The following is a 21,156-nucleotide window of genomic DNA, read 5'->3' as shown; positions in this document are numbered from 1 at the left end:
ATTCCTTAAACTACCATGGTATTTCAGAACAATTTACTACGTTAATAGTGAACTGGTACATTTGACAGAAATAAATTTCATCAATCTGATTTCGACTACAGACATGGTAAAATCAAGCGCATTTCTGGTCTGATGAAAATTGCCGGTGCAAGCGCTCAAGTGATCTCCCTAAAATGGTAGTTCTTACCGCACAATTTTTTTACGTGTATATGTGTACTATACAATGGGCGAAACATTTTATTCATATAATTATTCTTATCTCAAGTGTACTAAACAGAAACATCCAAATTTGATTCACTCAGTTCCCTCCTCACCTGAATAATCAAGTTTCTGCATGTACGCTTTATTCGATACTAATAGTTAAGAAAACTTCAATGTCACTTTCCATAAGCTCGTCGCCACTAGATCCGACGACACTAGCATGTGCTTAAGAAGAAAAACTCTTGCATTTAAGAGAAGTTTCAGTCAAAGGAGTTTATGTGGATGATTTTACTATTGCAGTCTTTTAAATGTTGACCGTCTGATTGATGTCTTATATGAGCATCGAAAGACAGTTCAGTAGCCCTGAAATACGTCATTTTGTAATATCAAAAACATGATCGAAGGATATTAATTGTGTCGCTTTAAAAGATTGCTGCGGTATGAATTGTAACCTTTTGAAAAAGTAGTAGGGCAAATGAGCGGACATGTTAATTGAAAAAGAATGTTAGTGGAAGTTCTGTATTTTGAAAATATATACATAGTCCTAGAACATTGTAAGCCATTAAAATCGCTGCGAAAAAAGTTAAGTGAGTATTTGTACTTTTGAAGTGGTTTTTATATGAAAATCGCTATAAATCCTTTATTTTAATAGATAGAGTTAAAGCATCTTCGACAATTTTTCTTCATTAAACAATTCCAACAACTTAGTCGAAGACACCAATTGATTTTGACGACAAACAGAGGAAAAAAAATTTTATATCACTTATGAGTAAATTAATCAAAAATTTGTGAATGTCAAAAGTTGCTGCTTAACATATGTAGTAACTTTGCCGAATATAGTATGGCAATATTTTCACTTTTTGATACTGAAAAAGCCGATGATCGTGTTTTTTTGGGTTTTAAACCACTGTGCGGTGGGGCAAAAGATCGTTGAAGACAATCAATTTTGAAACTGTTATAACTGAAAATGGGTAAATATGTTGATACAAGTTTGCTCAGCAAAATTATAAAAAATATGTTGAAGGTTCACTGTGGGTATTTATTTATTTACAACTGCTATCGTTGTTATGAAAAAAAAATGATTATACCACTAAGGTTGAACTTTTGACCTACTCTACTCTAATTGGATATTATAAAATCTTTGAGCAAAATACCTTCTATTTTGCTTTCTTTAAACCACTGTAATCATACGAGTTTAATAACGACAGTTTTTTGAAAAAATAAAAAAAACTTTCAATCCTTTAATATGAAGATAGCCAAGCAGCTTTAAGATGTAAAGTCCTTAACTTTAACAAAAAATGGTATTATTCAATTCTATGTTCAAATTTTGGTTTCGAGAGGTTTAGAGAAATGAAATGTCGAGCAACAATAATCCATATTTTCAAACTGGCAAGCGGTTTTTTTTCTTAAAAGGCTAGGTTTTTTTGGCTTTTCGGCTTCAAGAGGGTAGAATTTCACATTGATCTTGAACCTTGATTGAGATTGGGTTGAATACGTCATCTTGGAAATATAACACGAAAAAATAGATTTATGAATACGTTTACTATTTTTCCATAAAAGTGACATTTGGTAGCATGGAAAGTTAATCAATCAATTTTAGATTTTTAAGTTTTGGTAGAGGTGGATCTGTATGAAAGTGCGCCACTTTAATCAGTTCACTAATATTATCGAAACAAACACTGTAAACTTATCTAAATCCTTTACGACTTTTATCTCTCATAGAAGGGGCCGTGGCTATTTACGCAGGCAATTTTGATTTTTTCAGATGCGTTTTTCCTGAGGGCCGCTAGTTATACTAGAGAAATTTTGTCCCTAAAATCTAAATTAGATGAATCCAAATGTCCTATTATTATTTGAAGTATTCTACAGTTTAATGGCTTCAAGTTAGACTGGAAATACAAAATAATACGGTTCATTTCCAATGAGCTCTATGGACATTGCTCAGCCGTCATAAAGCTCGAAAAACAACTCCCATTAAGACACCCCAACACATTTGGGTTGGTTACACAAATATACTGCTTCGCGTTGAAAAATGGGTTAACCAACGCGCGAAGTTTGATTTTTGACCAACTTCGCCGTGTCGCAACTCGATTCTCAATAGTGCGCATAATACACACGGCGGAGGGCATAGATGCGCACTATAGCGAAGTGACTCGTGATACGGCGAAGTTGGTCAAAAATCGAACTTCGCACGTTAGTTCACTCATTTTTAGTCGCGAAGCAGTATATTTGAAATCGGAAACTTACTGCTCAATAATATTATAGGTGAATGTTTTGAACCATGCAAGAATACTGAATTTATTCTGCTTGATTGCATAGAGCCATGCCTTCAAAATTTGTACGGATAATTTGTGGACACCCTGTAGTTGCACTCCATGATTGACCGGAGCATGCACAGAGATTTAATAAATGGGGCTTGCACGCAGAAGAATTTGTTTATGTTGAGATTACTATCCCATTAAGTACTTTTACCTACTCACAAATAGTTGTTTCAAAGCGAAACTAACTTACGCCAACACTAAAGGGTCTGTTCCAATTGGGCTATTAAAATTAGTCCGAACTTAAATTTGACAGTTCGGAAATTATTTTTCCTCAAATTATTGTACTCTGCAAGATAAATCCACGTAATGCGATTATCTGAAAATCTCGATATACCGTCGCAATGATAATAAAAATCACCAAATGTTTCAGATTTAGCAAATTTGAAACATTTGCGTCCTTGAAGAACGAACAAATCCAAGCCTACTTGAGTTTTGACGTTGCGTTTGAATTGCGCGCATATCTTCTGCGCGTTACCGCCGCCGCTGGATGTGGATTTAAAATGAGCGCCGCAATAATCAATGAACTGTCAAATGTAATTTTTGTCTGGTCCAATTCGCAAACGTTGTCGATTCAGGAAATTTAAACCCCAAGTGCAAGCAAAATATTATCGGCGAGGTGAAAAGTAGCGGAATTTGGGGCAAGTGTGCCACCTTAAGCAAATTGTTCTCTAACTTTGCCTGAAGCTTATAAAATTCAGCAATTTAGCCTCATGATGTTAGTTTCACATCTTTTCATAACCACTGTGCCATTTAAAAAGTAAATAACTTCAAAAAGTATTAGTTTTGAAGCTTCTCAAATATCATCCAAAATAACCTATTTTTCGACACTATGGGGCAAGTGTGCCACCCATATGGGGCAAGACGGCCACCGAATGAAAATCGCATGTAATTCTACTTGTAATGGAGTTTCTTTATTACCTATTAATATTACTTACAAAGCAGACGCTAATCGATAATTCAAAAAAATAATTTAAAGTTTACCGTAATAAGGGGATGCTTTATAACAAGGCACAAAACATGCGTCACTCTCTATTACTCAATTCGAATAACTAAAATGGTTATTTTTGTCTCCATTCACTACAATATATGTATTATCCTTATATTACGGTGATTATGTATAATATTACACTAGATCAGCACTAAATAACGGTAAATATTGATGTAGATATGTAAAACGGTACTCAATAAGCCAAAATAACATGCTATTATTGAATATTTTGAGAAAAAATCATTTTGGGGGCAAAAATGTCAGTTATTCCTCTACTATACTTCAGAAACCACTACTGGTGCCTCATTTTGGTTTATTATTATGATTTTGTTGTTGATGTTCACATTTTTATAAATTTCACTCCAACAATTTGCGTTTACCAAATAGGTGGCACACTTGCCCCAATAAGTATAGATTTCAATCAAACTGAATTTCGTGTGTAAAACTAAATATTTTTTTCGTTCATATGCCACAATAACTTACACATTTGAATAGTTTCACAATGTACAGTACGTTAGAAAAATCTGTTAATAACTTACCTTTTACCATGCTATTTAGAAACAACAAAATCTTATAAAATTCCGCTCAAATTTGGTTGTCTTTGCAAAAGTCGATGTAAATACGTGAAAAATAGAGCAATTTTTATCATATTTTGATCATTGTATTGTGAACTATAATGGAACACATTGTTAAGCTCAAAGAGAAAATATATATTGTAGTTTTTGTAAAAAGCAGGGGTGGCACACTTGCCCCTATGGCACACTTGCCCCAAAGTCCGCTAAATAACGGTTTCTTACATAAGTTGGATTTTTCTTAACTACGGAAGTGGTGCATTCGGTGCATTCGATTCGCGTTTGGATGCTAATGCGCCCTACTTTCGAAGTAGGGTATTTCGCAGAATCACTATTCATTGATAAGAGTTATTACAGATTTATCTAGTTAAGATAAGTTATTGCGAAAGAGAGGATTCATAAAGAGAAATCGCTCATATCAGATATACCCTTATGCAGTAACAGAGTAGATATGTCCTCCCATTCTCCTTTGGTCTGAAAATGTTCTCGTTTCTCGAAGTTATCGAATATTGAATTTCATATTTTCTTTTTTCTTAGAGTCTATTGAAGAGGATAATCGCTATTCCCAACTGTCGATTTAAAATAAAAACTCATTCATGAATGTTGAGAATAGCGATTTCCCATCACCTTTTTACACGAATCTACAATCTTTAAACATTTCTATAGATATTTAATATGTACATTTTCTAAGACTTTCGAATCGAAACTAAAAAGTTTTATTGGTTTGCTTTATAGATTCGATTTTAGCCATAAGAAGGATAACTTTGTGGCCTCGATTTTGCTAATTAGAAGCATGATCAGTCAACAGCGACCTTTTGTATGCTGTGTGAGGACCATTAGTGGTTTGAATTGCTTCTCCGATGTTCAATATTATTATTATTTATCTTTATTAGAGGGGCTTTTCGCCCTTGGCGAGTTCACCACTTTTAACGACTAAAATACTAGCCAGATGGGCTAGCCTAGACGGAAAAAATAGAAAGTTTTCACATATTTAACGTTACTAGTTACAGTTAACACATTCAAACAAACAAGTAAAATGAAAGGAACAATACTACAAGTTAAGATTGGAATTGAACAAACAAAGAAACAACATATTTTCCTAGCTAATGAGGAGGCTTTTTGCATCTTGCATGGAACTTGCGTTCCGTTTTGTGATGTCCCAACGTTTGACATTCACGCGCTTCCTCTTCTTGTGTTGTAATGTCCGTAATTTTTCTCTTGTTTCGGCCAATTCTGGGTCTGTCCAAAAACCGCCGAGGACTGGTGAGCCCTGTGATGGACTTGTGGAACCCGATTTCGTCGTGGGAACACCGTATACGGGAAAAAAGGATTTTTCCCCTTCGTCTCTGTGATGAGCCGCGTAAAGGAGTACAACGGGTGCTAGAAGGAGCACCCACCAGCCTTTCAGCGGAAAATCCTCGATGTGCCGTCGTGTGAGGAAGGAAAGTTTGAGACTCCTTTTTCCCAAGGTTGGAGTATGCGGCAAATCCGGCTACGACGGGTGCGGGAGAAGACCACCAATCAGCTATTGAACCGATGAGCGACCGGCAGCCGCGGGGGTAGCAGTGTGGATTCGGAGAGATGGTTGATCCTGTCAGCATCCCTGATTCAGGCAAACGATATGCCTTATGTGGGAAGCTGTTTCTCTCCTCCAAAAACGTATCGTGTCGGAGGGGGGATCGACTGACAGCTTGGGGTGAGTCGGGTATAAAGTAGCTTAATTATGCCCAATTTAATGATTTTTATTTCTTTTCAGGCTCCGGTTTTCTTTCTTGTTGAACGAGTGGGGTCATTCAGTTTGTTGATAAAGTCGCAGACGTGGGACTTACCATCTATGTTTTGAGTGCTCAGAGTGCCCAGTTACGATATTTTGTTGCTTTTTAATTGCGTTGTTTCTAGATGCGGGCGTGGGTCTTATCTACCAAGTGATTAGGGTGCCCAGGGGAGTCAGTTTCCTTCATTTAAAAAACACAGCCGCAGACGTGGGACTTACCACCTGAGTTTTGGGTGCTCAGGGTGCCCAGTAACGGTATTTTATTGCCTCAATGGTAGGTCAACGTTTTCACTGGCGTAGACGTGGGACTTACCACCCAAGTTTAAGAGCTTGGGGAGCCCAGTTACGCTTGGGTTATCCATAACTCTAGAGTTCTGTTGGCTGGATGAAAAAAATCTGTTAGATTTCGTCGAAAAGTTTGGCATCTTTGAGGAAACGGAAAAGCACAGCCTCGCTGGATCTATCGTCCTGTAGGCTCGTGCGAATGCTTCCCATATCGTACTGCTTTCTCAGGAGTTCCAGAGTAGGACAAGTGTACAGGAAGTGTTCAACGGAGTTGTGAACCTGGCAAGTCTCGCAGATTCTTCGGAAATTCGGTCCGCCACTCATCGAGTGAGAGACTCGTGTATGCCCCGTTCGAAGTCGGGAGAGGATAACTTGTTCCCTTCTGTCTGGACGATCTTCCCACTTTCTAACGTCCCCTTTAATCTTCCTGGTGAAAAGGTTCCTTTCGCTCTGCCACTTTCTCCTCCATGCGTCGTTAACTTTTTCCCGTAGCCACAATTTGAGATCGGCGCTCGGGACGATGTCGGTCAGACGCTCGCTGTCTCTGCCTGTATTGGCACACCTATCCGCTTTCCTCGTTGCCCGCAATTCCGCTGTGACCGGGTACCCACATCAGCGTGATGTTTTCTTCGTCATCAAGCACATCCTGTATCTCCTGAATCCAAGGGTGCTTGTTAGTGTCCGATAATATTGCTGCGATTGTGCTAGCTGAGTCGGTGGCGATGAGTACCGGCCCGATAAGGTCCGACGGTTGCAAGATTGCTTGAAAAATGGCAGCAGCTTCTGCCGAGAAGACCGAGCATTGGCTAGGAAGACTCCTGCTTTCCCGAAAGCCGATGCCGCACCAGCCTATCCCCACTTTCCCGAGAGCCTTCGACCCGTCCGTGTACCGAACGTTGTATATTCTGTACTTTGTTCTGATCCGGTCCAGGAAAAGGGCTTGTGCGAGCCTTGGGTTGCCACCTTTCTTGAGTTTTTGCTTCAGATAATTGTCCACCTTTATTTTCCTGGCAGACCAGCTTCTGGCTCCGTTACGGTGTCGCTCAGATACCAAAGGGAGCTCTATGCCGGCCACGGACCTAAGGATCTGGTTGGCCTGTATTTCGATACAGGCTTCTGATCCGTCGTTCTTGGTTCTTTCCAAGAAACAGATGGCCCTACTGCCAATACTGTTAGCCAATTTGTATCGGAAAGGCAAGACTCCGGCTTCGGCACAGGCCGAGTCGGCTGGCGTAGAAGGCAGATGTCCCGAGATTATCCGGATCGCGTTGTTGTAGGTTCCCCCTAGGTTGCTGATCAGTTCGTCGAAGCGTTGACTCGTTATTTCGATCCCGTAAAGCAATCGGCTGTTAACGATTGCGTTGGCAACTCGGATTCTGGACGTTCGGTCGCTTCTTTTCCTTTTGCCGGATATCAGCCTCAGCAAGTTGATTCGGGACTTGCATGCCGATCGGACATTATCGAAGTGGGCTTTGAAGGAGAGGTGTCGATCGAGGGTGACGCCAACGATCTTAACGGTTTTCTTGTTTGGAATGGCAGTACCGTTGACCGTGATTGGCTTTTTTGGTGGTTGATGTTTCGAATTGCAGATGTGGAGTCTTGCACATTTGGTTGCTGAGATTTCAAAGCCCACTTTGATTGCCCATTTGGCGACTGCATTTACGGCTGCCTGCAATTTTCGCCTGACCATCTTCGGGTGTACTCCTGTCACTAGCAGCAAAATGTCGTCGGCGTAGACCAGCACGAATACTCCTTTCGGCAAGGATTGGAAGACACCATTCATTCCCACCAGAAACAGCGTAACGGCGATAACCGATCCCTGTGGAACACCGGTTTCTTCGGGGATTTCTTTGGATTGATGATTCCCGATGCTAACCCGGAAACGACGGTTGGTTAGAAAGTTTTTAACGAAGCTGGCAAGATTCCCAGTAACACCCCAGTCCATTAGGCACTTTAATATCCCCGGGGTCCAGGCTCGGTTGTAGGCCTTCGCCAAGTCCAGGGATGCCATTTCAACGTGTTCATTCCTTTCTAATGCTCCATTGAGAATGTCCCCAAGGGCCGCGAAATAGGTTCCGGTGCCGAAACCTGCCCGGAAAGCGTGCTGACGGTTGTCCAGAAGATCGTTTTTTTCGAGGTATTCCACCAGTCTGCGATTTGCCATGCGCTCCATCATTTTTGCCAAGCAGCTTGTTAAGGCTATTGGGCGAAAATCGCTGGGGTCGTAGTTTGTACCACAAGCCTTCGGAATCGGCACTACCAGGCTGCACTTCCAGCTGTCGGGAAGGGTCCCGGCTAACCATTCGCTGTTGATTAGGTCTAGTGCCTTTCTTTTTCCTATCGGGGGTAATTTTTTCAACATCGGATAGCCAATCTGGTCCGGACCGGCGGATTTTCCTTTTGACTTGCTCAGGGCAAAGAGGAGTTCGTCCATGGAAAATTCTTTGTTAAAGTTCTGAACGGGGAAACCTGGCACTTGTGTCATAGCAAAGGCGGCATTGGCGGGTTGGTGTTTTTTTTTGAAAGTCGAGCGGGTATCGATGAAAGGACGAAAGGTCTCCAAAGTAGTCGGCCAGGGCATCAGCGACAAGGATTGGATCCCGGGTCGTCTGGTTACCGGATTTGAGGACTAGACCTCTGGTTTGGCGCTTACCCTGAATGGCGTTCACCCTGCTCCATAATTCCGCGGAGGACTGGTTATCGTTGATTTCGTCAAGGAAACTCGTCCACGATTTTTCCTTGGCTTCCCGGATGATAAACTTGCATTTGTTGTTCGCGTCTCGGTATTTTTCCATCGCGGCAATTTTCTCCGGGTGGTCGGCCGGTAGTCGTCTGGCTGCGCGGAGTGCTTTGCGTCTTGCTTTGACCGCTTTCTTTGTGGTCTCAGACCACCAACAAAGGGCCCTTCGCCCGGGTGTGGGACTAGTCCTCGGAATGGCCGCCGTAGCGGCCTCGATAATGCTGTTCGAGAAATGATCTATAGAAGATGGAGGAGAAGACTCCAGAATTTCCTCCATTCTGTCTTGGAAGATTTTCCAGTTGGCTTGGTCATAAAGCCAGCGAGGTCGACGGGAGGTTTTTGGCGGTGATGAGTTCAATTGGATCCATATTGGGAAGTGATCGCTCCCCGACAGATCGTTGTCCACGGACCAAAGCAACCGATCGATGATGTTGTGGGACGCTAGCGAGATGTCAATAGATGTTTCTACGCGACCACGGATGAAGGTTTTACAGCCATCATTCAGGATGCATAATCCTGTTTCGGTTGCGGTTTCAAAAATCGCGGAACCTCTGGCATTGTTAACGCGACTGCCCCAGGTAGTGTGGTGACCGTTGCCGTCTCCAAGGATGATCTTTGGGTCAGGTATCTTATCGAAGGTATCGATCAGTCGGTTCTTTAGATTCGTTAATTTCTCATTGGGAAGATAGAAGCTAACGATTGACATCGGGAAAGGCCACGAGATTTTGATAGCTGCAATGGGTAGATCGGTGTCCAGTTGTAAGATCTCGTATGGAATTTCGTTGATAGTCCCTAACGCAACCGAGTGGTAGAAATTGGACCCTCGAATTGCGTGCCAGGAGTACTTTTTTCCCAATCTGCTGTTCATAATGTCTACAGAGGCTTTATGGGTCTCCTGCAAAGCGATGACCAGGGGCTCGTGTTGATTTACCAACATTTCCAGGTTCGACAAATTGTTGAGAAAACCGTTTATGTTCCACTGGAGAATCAGTCGAGCGTTTCGATTGACATTAGGGTGCGAGTGCGTACTAGAGTGGGTCTCGGAGAGTCTTGAAGGAGGGGAAGGTGCTGAGATGCATCTTCCATCTGCGTTTGGGTTGTCACCTGTCTCGGATCCTATTTCGCCCGCCGAGTGTTGAAAACGGTTCAACCGTTCCAGTCCCCATACAGCTGCTGGTCGGCTGTCGCCCCAACTACTCGTGGTCTCCAGATTGGAGTTGGAATTAATATCAACGTCGCAGGCAATTTCATGGGAAAAGGCAAGTTGTTGGGACTTACCGCCTAGATTGGAGTGCATAGGGTGCTCAAAGAGGTCGACAGCCAAACTTGCTCTGTTGGTAGAACAACAAGGAGCCAATAAAGCGCCGGGGCCCAGCGAAGAAGCGATATAACTATCGTATTTTTCACTGTTGGTGAGGCAGTCTGAGGGGAGTTTTCTGATGTTGCTTATTCGGTTTGGTTCGACAGTCGATCTAGGTCCTTCATCAGTAGGCGACACTGGATCCTTGGAGAAGGTGCCCGTAGATGCGTTGGCGTGTGAAGTGGATGATTCCCACAGAGGTGAGGAAGACTGTGGCGAGCTTGGTGCGGTATAGGGTGCCATGTTACCCATCGTAATTGGATGGTCTGGAGCGGTTGGTGTAGGAGATTTCCCATGGGTAGGGGGTTGCTGATTCGAGAGGGGACGATTTTTAGCTAGAGCTCCGTCGAGGGGGCACTTAACACGACCCGCCAGAAGAGGAGATGGCTCATTGTTGTCTGGTGTTGGACTTCTGGGGTGGGGCTTACCACCCGAGACCAGGAGTTCGGGGTGCCCAGGAAGCGCCGGTTGGCATGTTGCGGTTTGAATTTGATGGCTTGATAAAAAATGGCTGTCTGACTTACCCATCGTGATTGGATCTTCAAAAGAGGTTGTTGTAGGATGTCCCCCATGAGCATGGGTTTGTTGGTTCGACGAGAGGAGTGTTATTTTGATTTTGTTGGAACGAGATTTAGCTAGAGCTTCGCTGCGGTGGGGCTTAATGCAACCCGCCGGGAGGAAAGATGGCTTGGTTTGGGTTGATGAAGAGCGATTGGAACGGGTCTTACCACCCGAAACGGAAGTCTCGGGCTGCCCAGGAAGCACCGGCTGGGGTGTTGATGGTTTCGTTTGTTGGCTTGACTCCCTCGAAGTCCTTCGGGGGACGAGGATTTCTCCCCTTGTGCGTCCCGAAAAACGATTGAGTTTGACTCCCACGTGGTCCGTAGGGGAATGGGTGCTTATTCCCTTATCCATCCCTCTTCCAGACTTCCCCCAGCGCCAAGGGTTATCCACCAGTTCCGGTGTGGAGAAGTCGTCCGCACTGGAGGGACCAAGGCTACCAGGGGCTCTCGCTGGGGAAAAGCTTGCATAATTTATGTTTTCGTCCGACGAACGCCGGGGTCGATTCGACTGTTCCGGTTGGGTCCTGACTTCCGGTCTGTCGGCGCCCCGACTGTTCGTGGCACTATTTTCTTCATCCGAAATGCTGGACAAATGCCGGGGTCGATTCGATGGTGCTGGTTGGGGTATAGCTTCCAGTCCAAAGGCGCCCCGACTATTTGCCATCAAAAGCGGACAGTTGGTTGTTGTAGGGTCGGTAGGTTTGTTGACGGAGGAGTTTTTGCTGGGAGAGAAAGCTATAGTTTATTTGACCGGTTACGACCGGTGGCGGGTAGTTGTCTTTTATGTTTTGGCAAGGGATCGTTTCCCCTAGCATTTTCCAAGGGGGAAAGTTCGGTTGCTGTTCTTTTGTTCGCTGCTTTAGTGGGTTTAGAGTTCGTTGGTGTTTTGTGAGAAGAGTCATTCGGGTTGGAGATGATAGTTTTCGGCCTGGGTGTGTCGAAAGATTTGGCTGGAATAGTATTCGGTGAGACGACTGGAGATGGATCACTATATTCCTCATCACTTATATCGGCAGTTGAATCCAAGGCGGAAGTTTTTTCCTCTGGCTCGATCGGATCCGTCTCCGACATCGTTGAGGACGATAAGTCCAAGATGCTGATGACGGCACCGTCTTGGTTATTTGTAGCGGATGGGTTGCTGTTTAACGATTTCTCTGCCGGCTGGGTGGCAGAGAGAATGCACTGTTTTAAGTCGACGATCTTTGCATTTGGTGGTGAGATCGTTGACATCGATTTTTTCATCGATTCGAACTCTTCCTGCATCTTGAGGTTTTGCGTGTACAGGTGCTTCATCGCGTTGGAGAACATCTGTTGTTGCTGTGCGAGAAAGGCTTTCATATATGGAGGACACTCGATGATAGTATCCGGATTCGGCGATTGATCGGGCTCTGTTGTTATATGGGGTAGACCATTTAACATGGCTAGCTGCTGCTCCAATTGAGCGATCCGGTTATCTCGGCTTTGAAGGGCTTCGATAAGAGAGTCGATTCGCTTAGTCAAGGCGACTATCTCCGCATTGGGGCTCGTAAGCTCATTCGTACCTGGGGGCGAAATTCCTACCACGGCTGCGGTGGTATTCGGGGCCAGAGGATGGTTTTTACTCTCCACAATTCTTGCGGCCTGCCCGTAGGAGACCTCTTGATCAACCCGCACTCTCTCGATGTCGACCTGGCGCTTGAATTCTGGACAGGATTTTTCGCTGATTCCATGGTCGTTCGATTTGCACTTTCCGCAGTAGACCGGACTGTCACAGGGTTCCTCTTTCGACGATGGGTGCCCTTGGGAGCACTTTCCACAGACAGTGGTGTTTTTGCACCACTTCGACGTATGGCGAAAGGCCCAGCAATTAAAGCACTGCATAGGATTCGGATAATACGGTCGGGTATGGCACCGTATGTAACCGAAGTTTATAAATTCGGGTCGGCATGTACCACGGAGAGTGAGAATCAAGGTTGGCGTGTTTATTCTCTCTTCGCCACTTCCGGGTCTAGTGATGCGACGCACTTCCTTGACGTTTTGATCACTAAGCTCCTGCTCGAGTGTCTTAGTGTCAACGTTAACGACGTCCCTGCATGATACTACTAATCGAATTTGATTATGTACTGGGTGCTCGATGACCTCAACCTCAGTTCCATCGTCCAGCCTACTCATCTCCAACAGCTTGTTAATCGAACTTGTATTCCTCGTCTTTATAGCGTAAGATTTACCACCGGCCTCCGGGAAAGCCCCTTCGATTCTGCCACCGACGATACGCTGAATGGATCTACGAATGATGAACGGGACGATCGGCAATGGGGCGCCGTTCTTACCTTGGATACGAAGGATTTGTAGTTGACCAAATGCGCCGTCAGGATCCATAAAATCCGGCATCGTGCGTCTGCCTGGTCCCAGCATGTTTTTGGCAGATAATTCCTGGCTCAACGGTGGGAAATGGCTCCCGTCAGGGGGCCATCCCGAGCTGGATGCCATCCCTACAACCCCGAAAGGCGTTTTTTTTTTTAAGGATATTCAGCGATGTTTTCCTTGTTTATCGCGCACACCAAAAATTGGATCACCCTAACACCCACGGAGATTGTCACCGAGTAACACTCACTGAAGCCGACGATAGATGCTCCGAACACAGGCTCACCGAGGACTCAATCACTCCTACCGACCCGAGAAAGCACTCACTCTCTTCGTCTGTTCAACAAGAGCAATAGACGCACAAAAAAGAGTACCAAATAAAATTAGCTTTTCACACGACACTTGGGGGGATACACACACCAGAAATGGTGGCTAGACTCGGGATTGTGTTCTCTCTTCTTCACCCTTGCCTTTCACACCCCCTTTGCTACCGAAACGAGGGTTCAACAAGGTTCACAGATGCGCACTTCTCTTAGTTCATACACTTTTGGCGCCTGTTTGTTTCTTTCCCCTCACCACTTATTTGTTTCTTCGTCCCCCTTCCCGGTATGTTGGGATTGAAGGGGATAAGATACACTGGTGGGACCGGAGAAAACTAGGTTCCCTCTGGCCGCCAATTGTCACTCACTTTTCAGGCTGAAGACCCCTTCCCCGATTTGGGTAGAAGGGGCCCGCGACACACAATCGCGCGAGTATCGATGCTTCTGGAGCAAAACAGGTAGGTATACCGATCGCGTAAAAAACACGTACTTCGCGGAAATGGTACACGAAACTAAACTTAATCCGTCTCGCGGAATAGCACACGTTAAGATCCACCCGTTAAAACGGAACCCCGTGGATAAAAATTAACGTATTAACACAAACGGTTTAAAAACTGTGATTGGTTAAAAATCGACCAGCGATTAGAAAAGCAACTGCACACAAGCGCTGCTTGATGCTTTCTGGGATGTTCAATAAATATTTTGTTCGCCCAAGTTATGAATATACCGATATTTAATCGTAAATATTATTTTAGGACTAAATCAAGACAAGTTTATCAACCAAAAAGAATGATATAACTTTTAATTAGAATTAAAAATAATTGAACTTTTTTCATGAAAATACGAGTCTGTTTATTAAGCAAAATAAGAGATTTTTTATCAAAATATACACTTATTAGGAAAAAAGACGAAAAATTTCCTTGTTCAACCTTGTTCAATCAAATTTTACATTCGTTCCAGAAACCACAGATCAAATGTTTACACTTCTAACAGTAAACATTGTTTTGTCCATGTTGACCTCATACATCTAAGGTTGCCCTTCAGTTAAATTTTGTGTCAAATAAACTAGAAAATTATTGAGCTGGAATCGAATTCAGGTTAACTTCTGCGTCCATGAGTCCTCTCGTGACGTAGGGGTAACGCGCCCTAACTAGAGTCAGGGAGTCGTGAGTTCGATTCTCATCGAGAAGAGTGTAACTTTTTCGCAAAACTTCACATCAATTCGTCCATTTAATTCAATTGCAAAGAATAGTAATGTTTAGCTTTTCGGTAGTTGTTAAACTTCCACTCTACTACGGCTAAACCACGATTCACAATTTAATTGTAGAAAATTAGGGTTTTTTTCTAACTATTATTATATTTTTTGAAGTGCTTCAATTTTTTTCTGGTATGAACCATGTTATGAAGCTTTCCCCTCAAATTCGTATGCGTCAACCTATGAATGCAGAGATCATTTGCAGACAAGGATTCAGTGTGTTTGATTTATGGTGATCTTGTGTCATGATCATCATGTTCAAGTTGATCGATTCATTGATTTGCGCAATTAGTTTGTTATGATATACGTTCCCTTAGAGGAACGCCGCGTGAAATTTTGCAAGTGCCCTTTGGAGAGTAAACCAACTATCCTAAGATGATGATAATATAAAATGTTTAATCAATTACCTCCAAATTGAGTTCCGTTCGAAGCATATAGACACCACCGAGTAATAAATGGCCCTACATTTACTGGACTTATTTGATCGATTGTTATAATAGTTGTGTCATTTGGCGATAAGGAAGGCATAACATATTTTTTTTCCTCGGTTTCATTTTGCAAATATGTACCGTCTGGCCAGCTGATGTCGCCATTATTCTGGAGTAACCATGTTTGTTTGAATCTGAAAACAACAAAAAAATGGCAATTAGTAAAAAAAAACAACACTGTGTGTTTTAGATTAAATGAAATCAAAAAGCTATGGTAAGTAAAACTTATTAAAACTTTGGTAGTTCATAATACTTATAACCTAAATCATAATAATGATTATGTTATAAACAATTTAAAATCGTTTTGTTATTCATTATGTTTTTTTAAAGGCACTCTGTGCTCGTAGCCACTACTGTGCCGGAATCAGTTCATATGTATCTTCTTTACCGATACAGATTATTTACAGAGCAATTTAAGAGCATCCTTCTCGTTATGTAAGGTGATAATCCAAAATGCTGATTAGCAATGTTTCGGATCTGAAGGAAAAAATACGAAAAAGAATCATATTCGGTCTCAAATATTCCGATCCTTTGAAAATCAAAACTATCGAGACCTGTCATAGGATGTACCAGAATACCTTTACGTTGTTTTACGAATCGATACGGACAAGAATGATAAAGGTGCCTCGATACAAAGCTTCATTTTTCTTTGTCAATATTTTTTTTTGTTCTTTATTAAGGTGATTTTTAGCGCATACGGCTAGTTCATCACCATAATTTGTCAATATATAACGTTACTTAGACATCATACGTTACTCGTTTTTCGATGAATATTCATGAAGGTAATCGATAAAACATGATCGAACGAAATTTCGTAACATTTCTTTGAAGATTTATAATGCATGCTTGATAAAGAAAGTTACTTATAAGGTTTTATAGATTGATGAAGATACTTGAATAAACGTAACGCAATTAACAGTAAAGAACAACCGACAGAAATATTTATTATTGGATAAAGATATTTAAAGTAGTTCATAGGGGTTGACCGGGATAGCAGTTATTTAAGCGGGAAAATATGTCAAAATAGTTACAAGAACATGCTCTATCGTGTTATTCAATAAAAAACAAGATATTATCAATCATTTATCTTTTCTTTTCAAATTCAGTTTTACAAATGTTTGCCCCCCTGGACTTGAAAATCCACTTTGGCAATCACTAAGTTAAAAGATATTCATGCCGCCTGAATTTATTGAAATGCCTATTGAGATATAACGCTGATTTCGAACTAGTTCAAGCAATCTCTTTTCAAATCCATCTTCCAAGTAAATTCACAATATCGAATTGTGTTAAAGGTACTTACGATGTGTTTGGGGTGACTTTTTCATCCTTTCCAACGGTTAGATCGTTCAGAAACTTCATTGAAGGATGACGAGGAAATGCCATAAAATCAAAATAGCATCCAACAGCAGCTTGTAAGTTCCTTAAAAATAAAAATGAAAATGGGGAAATGTGAGTAAATTTCGTAAATACCTTGGACAGATACATGGTGTCTGTACCATGATACAAGTAGTCAAGAAATTTATTCCAAGTTTATATTGAATGAAGACAACTATCGGTATGAAACTTCTTTCAATCTAATTTTACTATGGTACGTACAGTGGGGATTCGCTCGTTGGAATGACTCGATGGTTGTATGTTCGCTGGTTAGAAAAAAAAAATCCAACTAGATAAAAAGCATTCGAATGTCGAGAGAATACCTTGAACAGACCTGGTATATAGACCAGACATCATGTATACGCGCTTCACATCAAGAGCTTGAGATCAGCTTGCCATGAGCGCACAAAAATAACCGCGTGCTTGAGCACGTGCTATGGTGAGACACATTTTTTTAGATCTCATGTAGCAATGTACTAGCTCAAACGATCACATCTGCACTGGCTCATGTGCCGTCTCATGAGAAAATCTCAATGTGACAGTGCATTTGAGACTCGCTGCCAAAGGTTCCAAAAGCAAGGGAAAGGGATCAAATCATGGATTAAACTACCTGTAAGCACTGACGCGGTTCAACGCGGTTAAGATTCTAGCATTTGAATTGAAAAACTTGTACTGGCCACCAAAGAAGCATAGGCATAGACCGAAGCCGTTGCCCGTGAGAGAGAGAGAGTGAGACAGCACCAACACACGGCGCACAGTAAAAGTTAAAAGAACAAAAGAATTTATGGCACGTACAGAGGCTCATAGCGGGCATACTCTGCTTTATCGACCTTCAAAAAATTAATCAAAAACATATTTTGGGAACCGGACCACCTTGTGTTTATGTTTATCATGTTTATTTTTGTCAATATACTGCTTCGCGACTAAAAATGGATGAACCAACGTGCGAAGATCGATTTTGACCAACTTCGCCGCGTCGCGAGTCACTTCGCTAAAGTGCGCATCTATGCTCTCCGCCGTGTGTATTATGCGCACTATTGAGAATCGAGTTGCGACGCGGCGAAGTTGGTCAAAAATCAAACTTCACACGTTGGTCAACTCATTTTCTAACACGAAGCAGTATACCTTTTTGATTGGGAATTGAACTCTAATTGTTAGATGAATAACAAGCCAAAGGACACTTATCAACTATGCCACATTATATCACATACCAAAGGGTGGCAAGAGGCACTCATAAACTATGGATATTGTGATCCATCTGTTGTCTCAATGCAGGGGAAGTGTTGGCCTCAAGAATGGCCAGCACTCAAGCAGCAGGCTTCCCAAGTAACCACAAGCATTATAAAATTGCACTTATTCTACTGCATATCAACAACATTGAAGCAACATTGCTTTTATTCAGCAAATTTCAAGAGCTGTCAAGCAATAAAGCATTAACCCTGCATTGCAAATGTATCAATGCACTAATATCACTTTATGAATTGTACTGCTGCCCTTATATCACTTTATAAATTGCTTGATTGCTTTATCGACATTCTTGCATTAGTTCAACTGTAAAAGTGCCCATTTCCACTTTAATACTACTTTAATGGTAGGCTTACGGTAATGCAGCTGCATTACATATGCAATGATATAATGCTCCATGGTTACTTGGGTTGTTTCTTGCACATACATATTTGCTCTAACAGCTACCAATTTAACTGATAATCCAAAATGCTGATTAGCAATGTTACGGATCTGAAGGAAAAAATCCGAAAAAGAATCATATTCGGTCTCAAACATTCCGATCCTTGGAAAATCAAAACAATCAAGACCTGTCATACGATGTACCAGAATACCACAGACAAACAGACGTAACACTCTCATCATTGTCCATCGACCACCTTTTTAACGGTCAATTCAAAAATATGGTAGGTGACCAATCCGCCACCCGCAGTGCTCGCATCGTTTTTGTTCGTGTTTGACGTTTACACACTACCGCCACTGTTGGTCCGTTCGGGCGTACATGTCCTCGTGACTATAATTTTGAACAAGATTTGTTACGTCTGTTTGTCTGTGAGAATACTTTTACGTTGCTTTACGAATCGATACGGACAAGAATGATAAAGGTGCCTCGATACAAAGCTTCATTTTTCTTTGTTAATATATAACGTTACTTATACATCATACGTTATTCGTTTTTCGATGAATATTCATGAAGGTAACTAAAGCCCAATCGATAAAACATGATCGAACGAAATTTCGTAACATTTCTTTGAAGATTTATAATGCATGCTTGATGAAGAAAGATACTCATAAGGTTTTATAGATTGATGAAGATGCTTGAATATAGTTGATGCTAAAACGATACATAATGCGTTCGTATTGCAATAACCGTTCCACCTTTTATAATGCAAAATGTATGCTTTTCGATAGTCTACACTCAGAAATAAAAATCACAGGATTACTAAAGTTTATGCATTAATGACTATTTTCTATCTGCCTGAAGCAGAATGAAATGCTATGAATTTCTACACTAATTGTCATTTCGACTGGGTTGAAGCTATATATATATATATATATATATATATATATATATATATATATATATATATATATATATATATATATATATATATATCTATATATATATATATATATATATCTATATATATATATATATATATCTATATATATATATATATATATATATATATATCTATATATATATATATATATCTATATATATATATATATCTATATATATATATATATATATATATATATATATATATATATATCTATATATATATATATAGATATATGAAACTGAATGTCCTACGGAAACTAGAAAAATGTTGAAGCTGTGCACAGCCGTAGTTGACTTGACAATACAAATATTGCACAAGTGCATCAAGATGTAAGAAATGGAAGTCACGCATTCGAGTGTGCTCTTCCAGAAATTGAACAAAATGCAAACAACTTAAACGCGAAAAACTTAGCATTGCCGGCAAACGATTATATTTTTACCTTCGTATTTACCATTAAACATATTCAAAATAATTGCAATGATGTTTTGAAAACTCTAAAAATTATAATTTACAAAGAACCTAATAGGTTCAACCTATCTTTGTAAGAAACCAAAATGATATATACTGCTTCGCGACTAAAAATGGATGGATGGATTTTAAACAACCCACATAACACACCTCACATAGGTCAGCATCGCTTGTACCTCAAACTTCGCGAAAAATACAAATGGCACGATATTAAAAGATCTATTGCTCAATTCGTCAAGGCCTGCGAATCGATTACCTGATTTGCTCTTGTTCACAGTTGATCAGCAGAAGTTTTTTCATTTTATTTTGTATGGGGAAAGGCATCTAACTTCAAATATCTTGTGAATGAAAGCTTTAATCGAAAAAATATTTGGTAGGCGTAATAGCCGTCATCATCACGCACAACTGGTACCAAATTTTATTTTGAAAATAGTTTCCAATTTTGAGAAATAATTCGTTAGATGCATTTCGCCATACACTCAGAAACACGGGTAGTCACACAATTACTAAATTTTAGTAAATAATGACTATTTTCTATCTGCCTCTCTTTCATTCTGTAGGGAATTTTATTTCTGTTTGTCAATTCGCCTGGGTTGAAGCATCGCTATAGATAGAAAATAGACATTAATGCATAAACTTTAGTAATTCTGTGACTATTTTTATTTCTGAGTGTACAAATATTTTTCGGGTTACCTTTTAGCACAGACAAACAGACGTAACCCTCTGATTATTTTCATCGTACAGCAAAATAGCGCCCAATTCTAATATGTGGTAGTTGGCCGACGGGCTACTCGTGGCGCTCGCATCACTTTTGTTCGAGTTTAAATTGATTCCGTGCTCTTACTTTTCGTTATTTTGCGGTAGAGTTTTTTCTCCACACGCAAGTTTTCAGATAGTGGAGTTTTTTATATCATATGCTCATCCTACCAGTGAACGAAAATTGGTATTTCGCGCAACACGTGGAAGCAGCTAGTCCTGGCATAGTCCAACGGCTAGACTGTGCATCATCTACGGGCAAACCGGGGGTCCCCCCTTCCCGGCATCTATCATCGTGCTCATCGCAGTCATACATCAGCGGGCTTTCATCGTAGTACCCAGCTCCAGTAGATCGAACGAGCCAAGGTCATCATACGAGCAAACGCCAGTTGACTACCTACAGTAAGCAGATAACACGCGGTGTGTGGTTAGGTAAATTGTTCCTCCTTTTTTGGTTGCATTGTTTGCCGTCGGTCGGTCAATTTCTAGCGTTAGCGTTAGCGTTAGCGTAGTTACGGTATACTTCGTAGATTGGATACTAGCAACATTCATGTTTCTTTTTAATAATCTCATCCTGACTACTTTCAAGAACAAGGCAGGGGAGTATACCTTGTTCAAATCATAAACAAGAATACTAAAAGCATGAATATCGCTATTCCCGGCCACGCCCATCTTTACCGTAACTTGGGATAGGGGAAGGAAATGTTGATGTAGCACTTACTTAATGAGAGGCCACCGACTCAGCGACACCCTCATAAGTGCTACGGAGTTGGAGGTT

General features: G+C 41.3%; 1 protein-coding gene across 3 annotated transcripts in view; it reads right to left on the bottom strand.

The window, feature by feature from the left end:
• The window catches only part of LOC5565202 (uncharacterized protein C6orf106 homolog), a 270,657-nt gene that overhangs the window by 200,679 nt on the left and 48,822 nt on the right, over nucleotides 1-21,156 (bottom strand). For all 3 annotated transcript variants that reach the window (XM_021851236.1, XM_021851243.1, XM_021851247.1), the window contains exons 3-4: nucleotides 16,511-16,630; nucleotides 15,130-15,344 (exon numbers count right to left, since the gene is read on the bottom strand). In XM_021851236.1, coding sequence (XP_021706928.1) covers nucleotides 15,130-15,344; nucleotides 16,511-16,630 — 335 coding nt within the window. The remainder of the gene's footprint in view (nucleotides 1-15,129; nucleotides 15,345-16,510; nucleotides 16,631-21,156) is intronic.

Source organism: Aedes aegypti, chromosome 1 (genome assembly GCF_002204515.2).
Source record: "Aedes aegypti strain LVP_AGWG chromosome 1, AaegL5.0 Primary Assembly, whole genome shotgun sequence".
NCBI lineage: Eukaryota > Metazoa > Arthropoda > Insecta > Diptera > Culicidae > Aedes > Aedes aegypti.
This window is presented reverse-complemented; position numbering and strand designations above follow the sequence as displayed.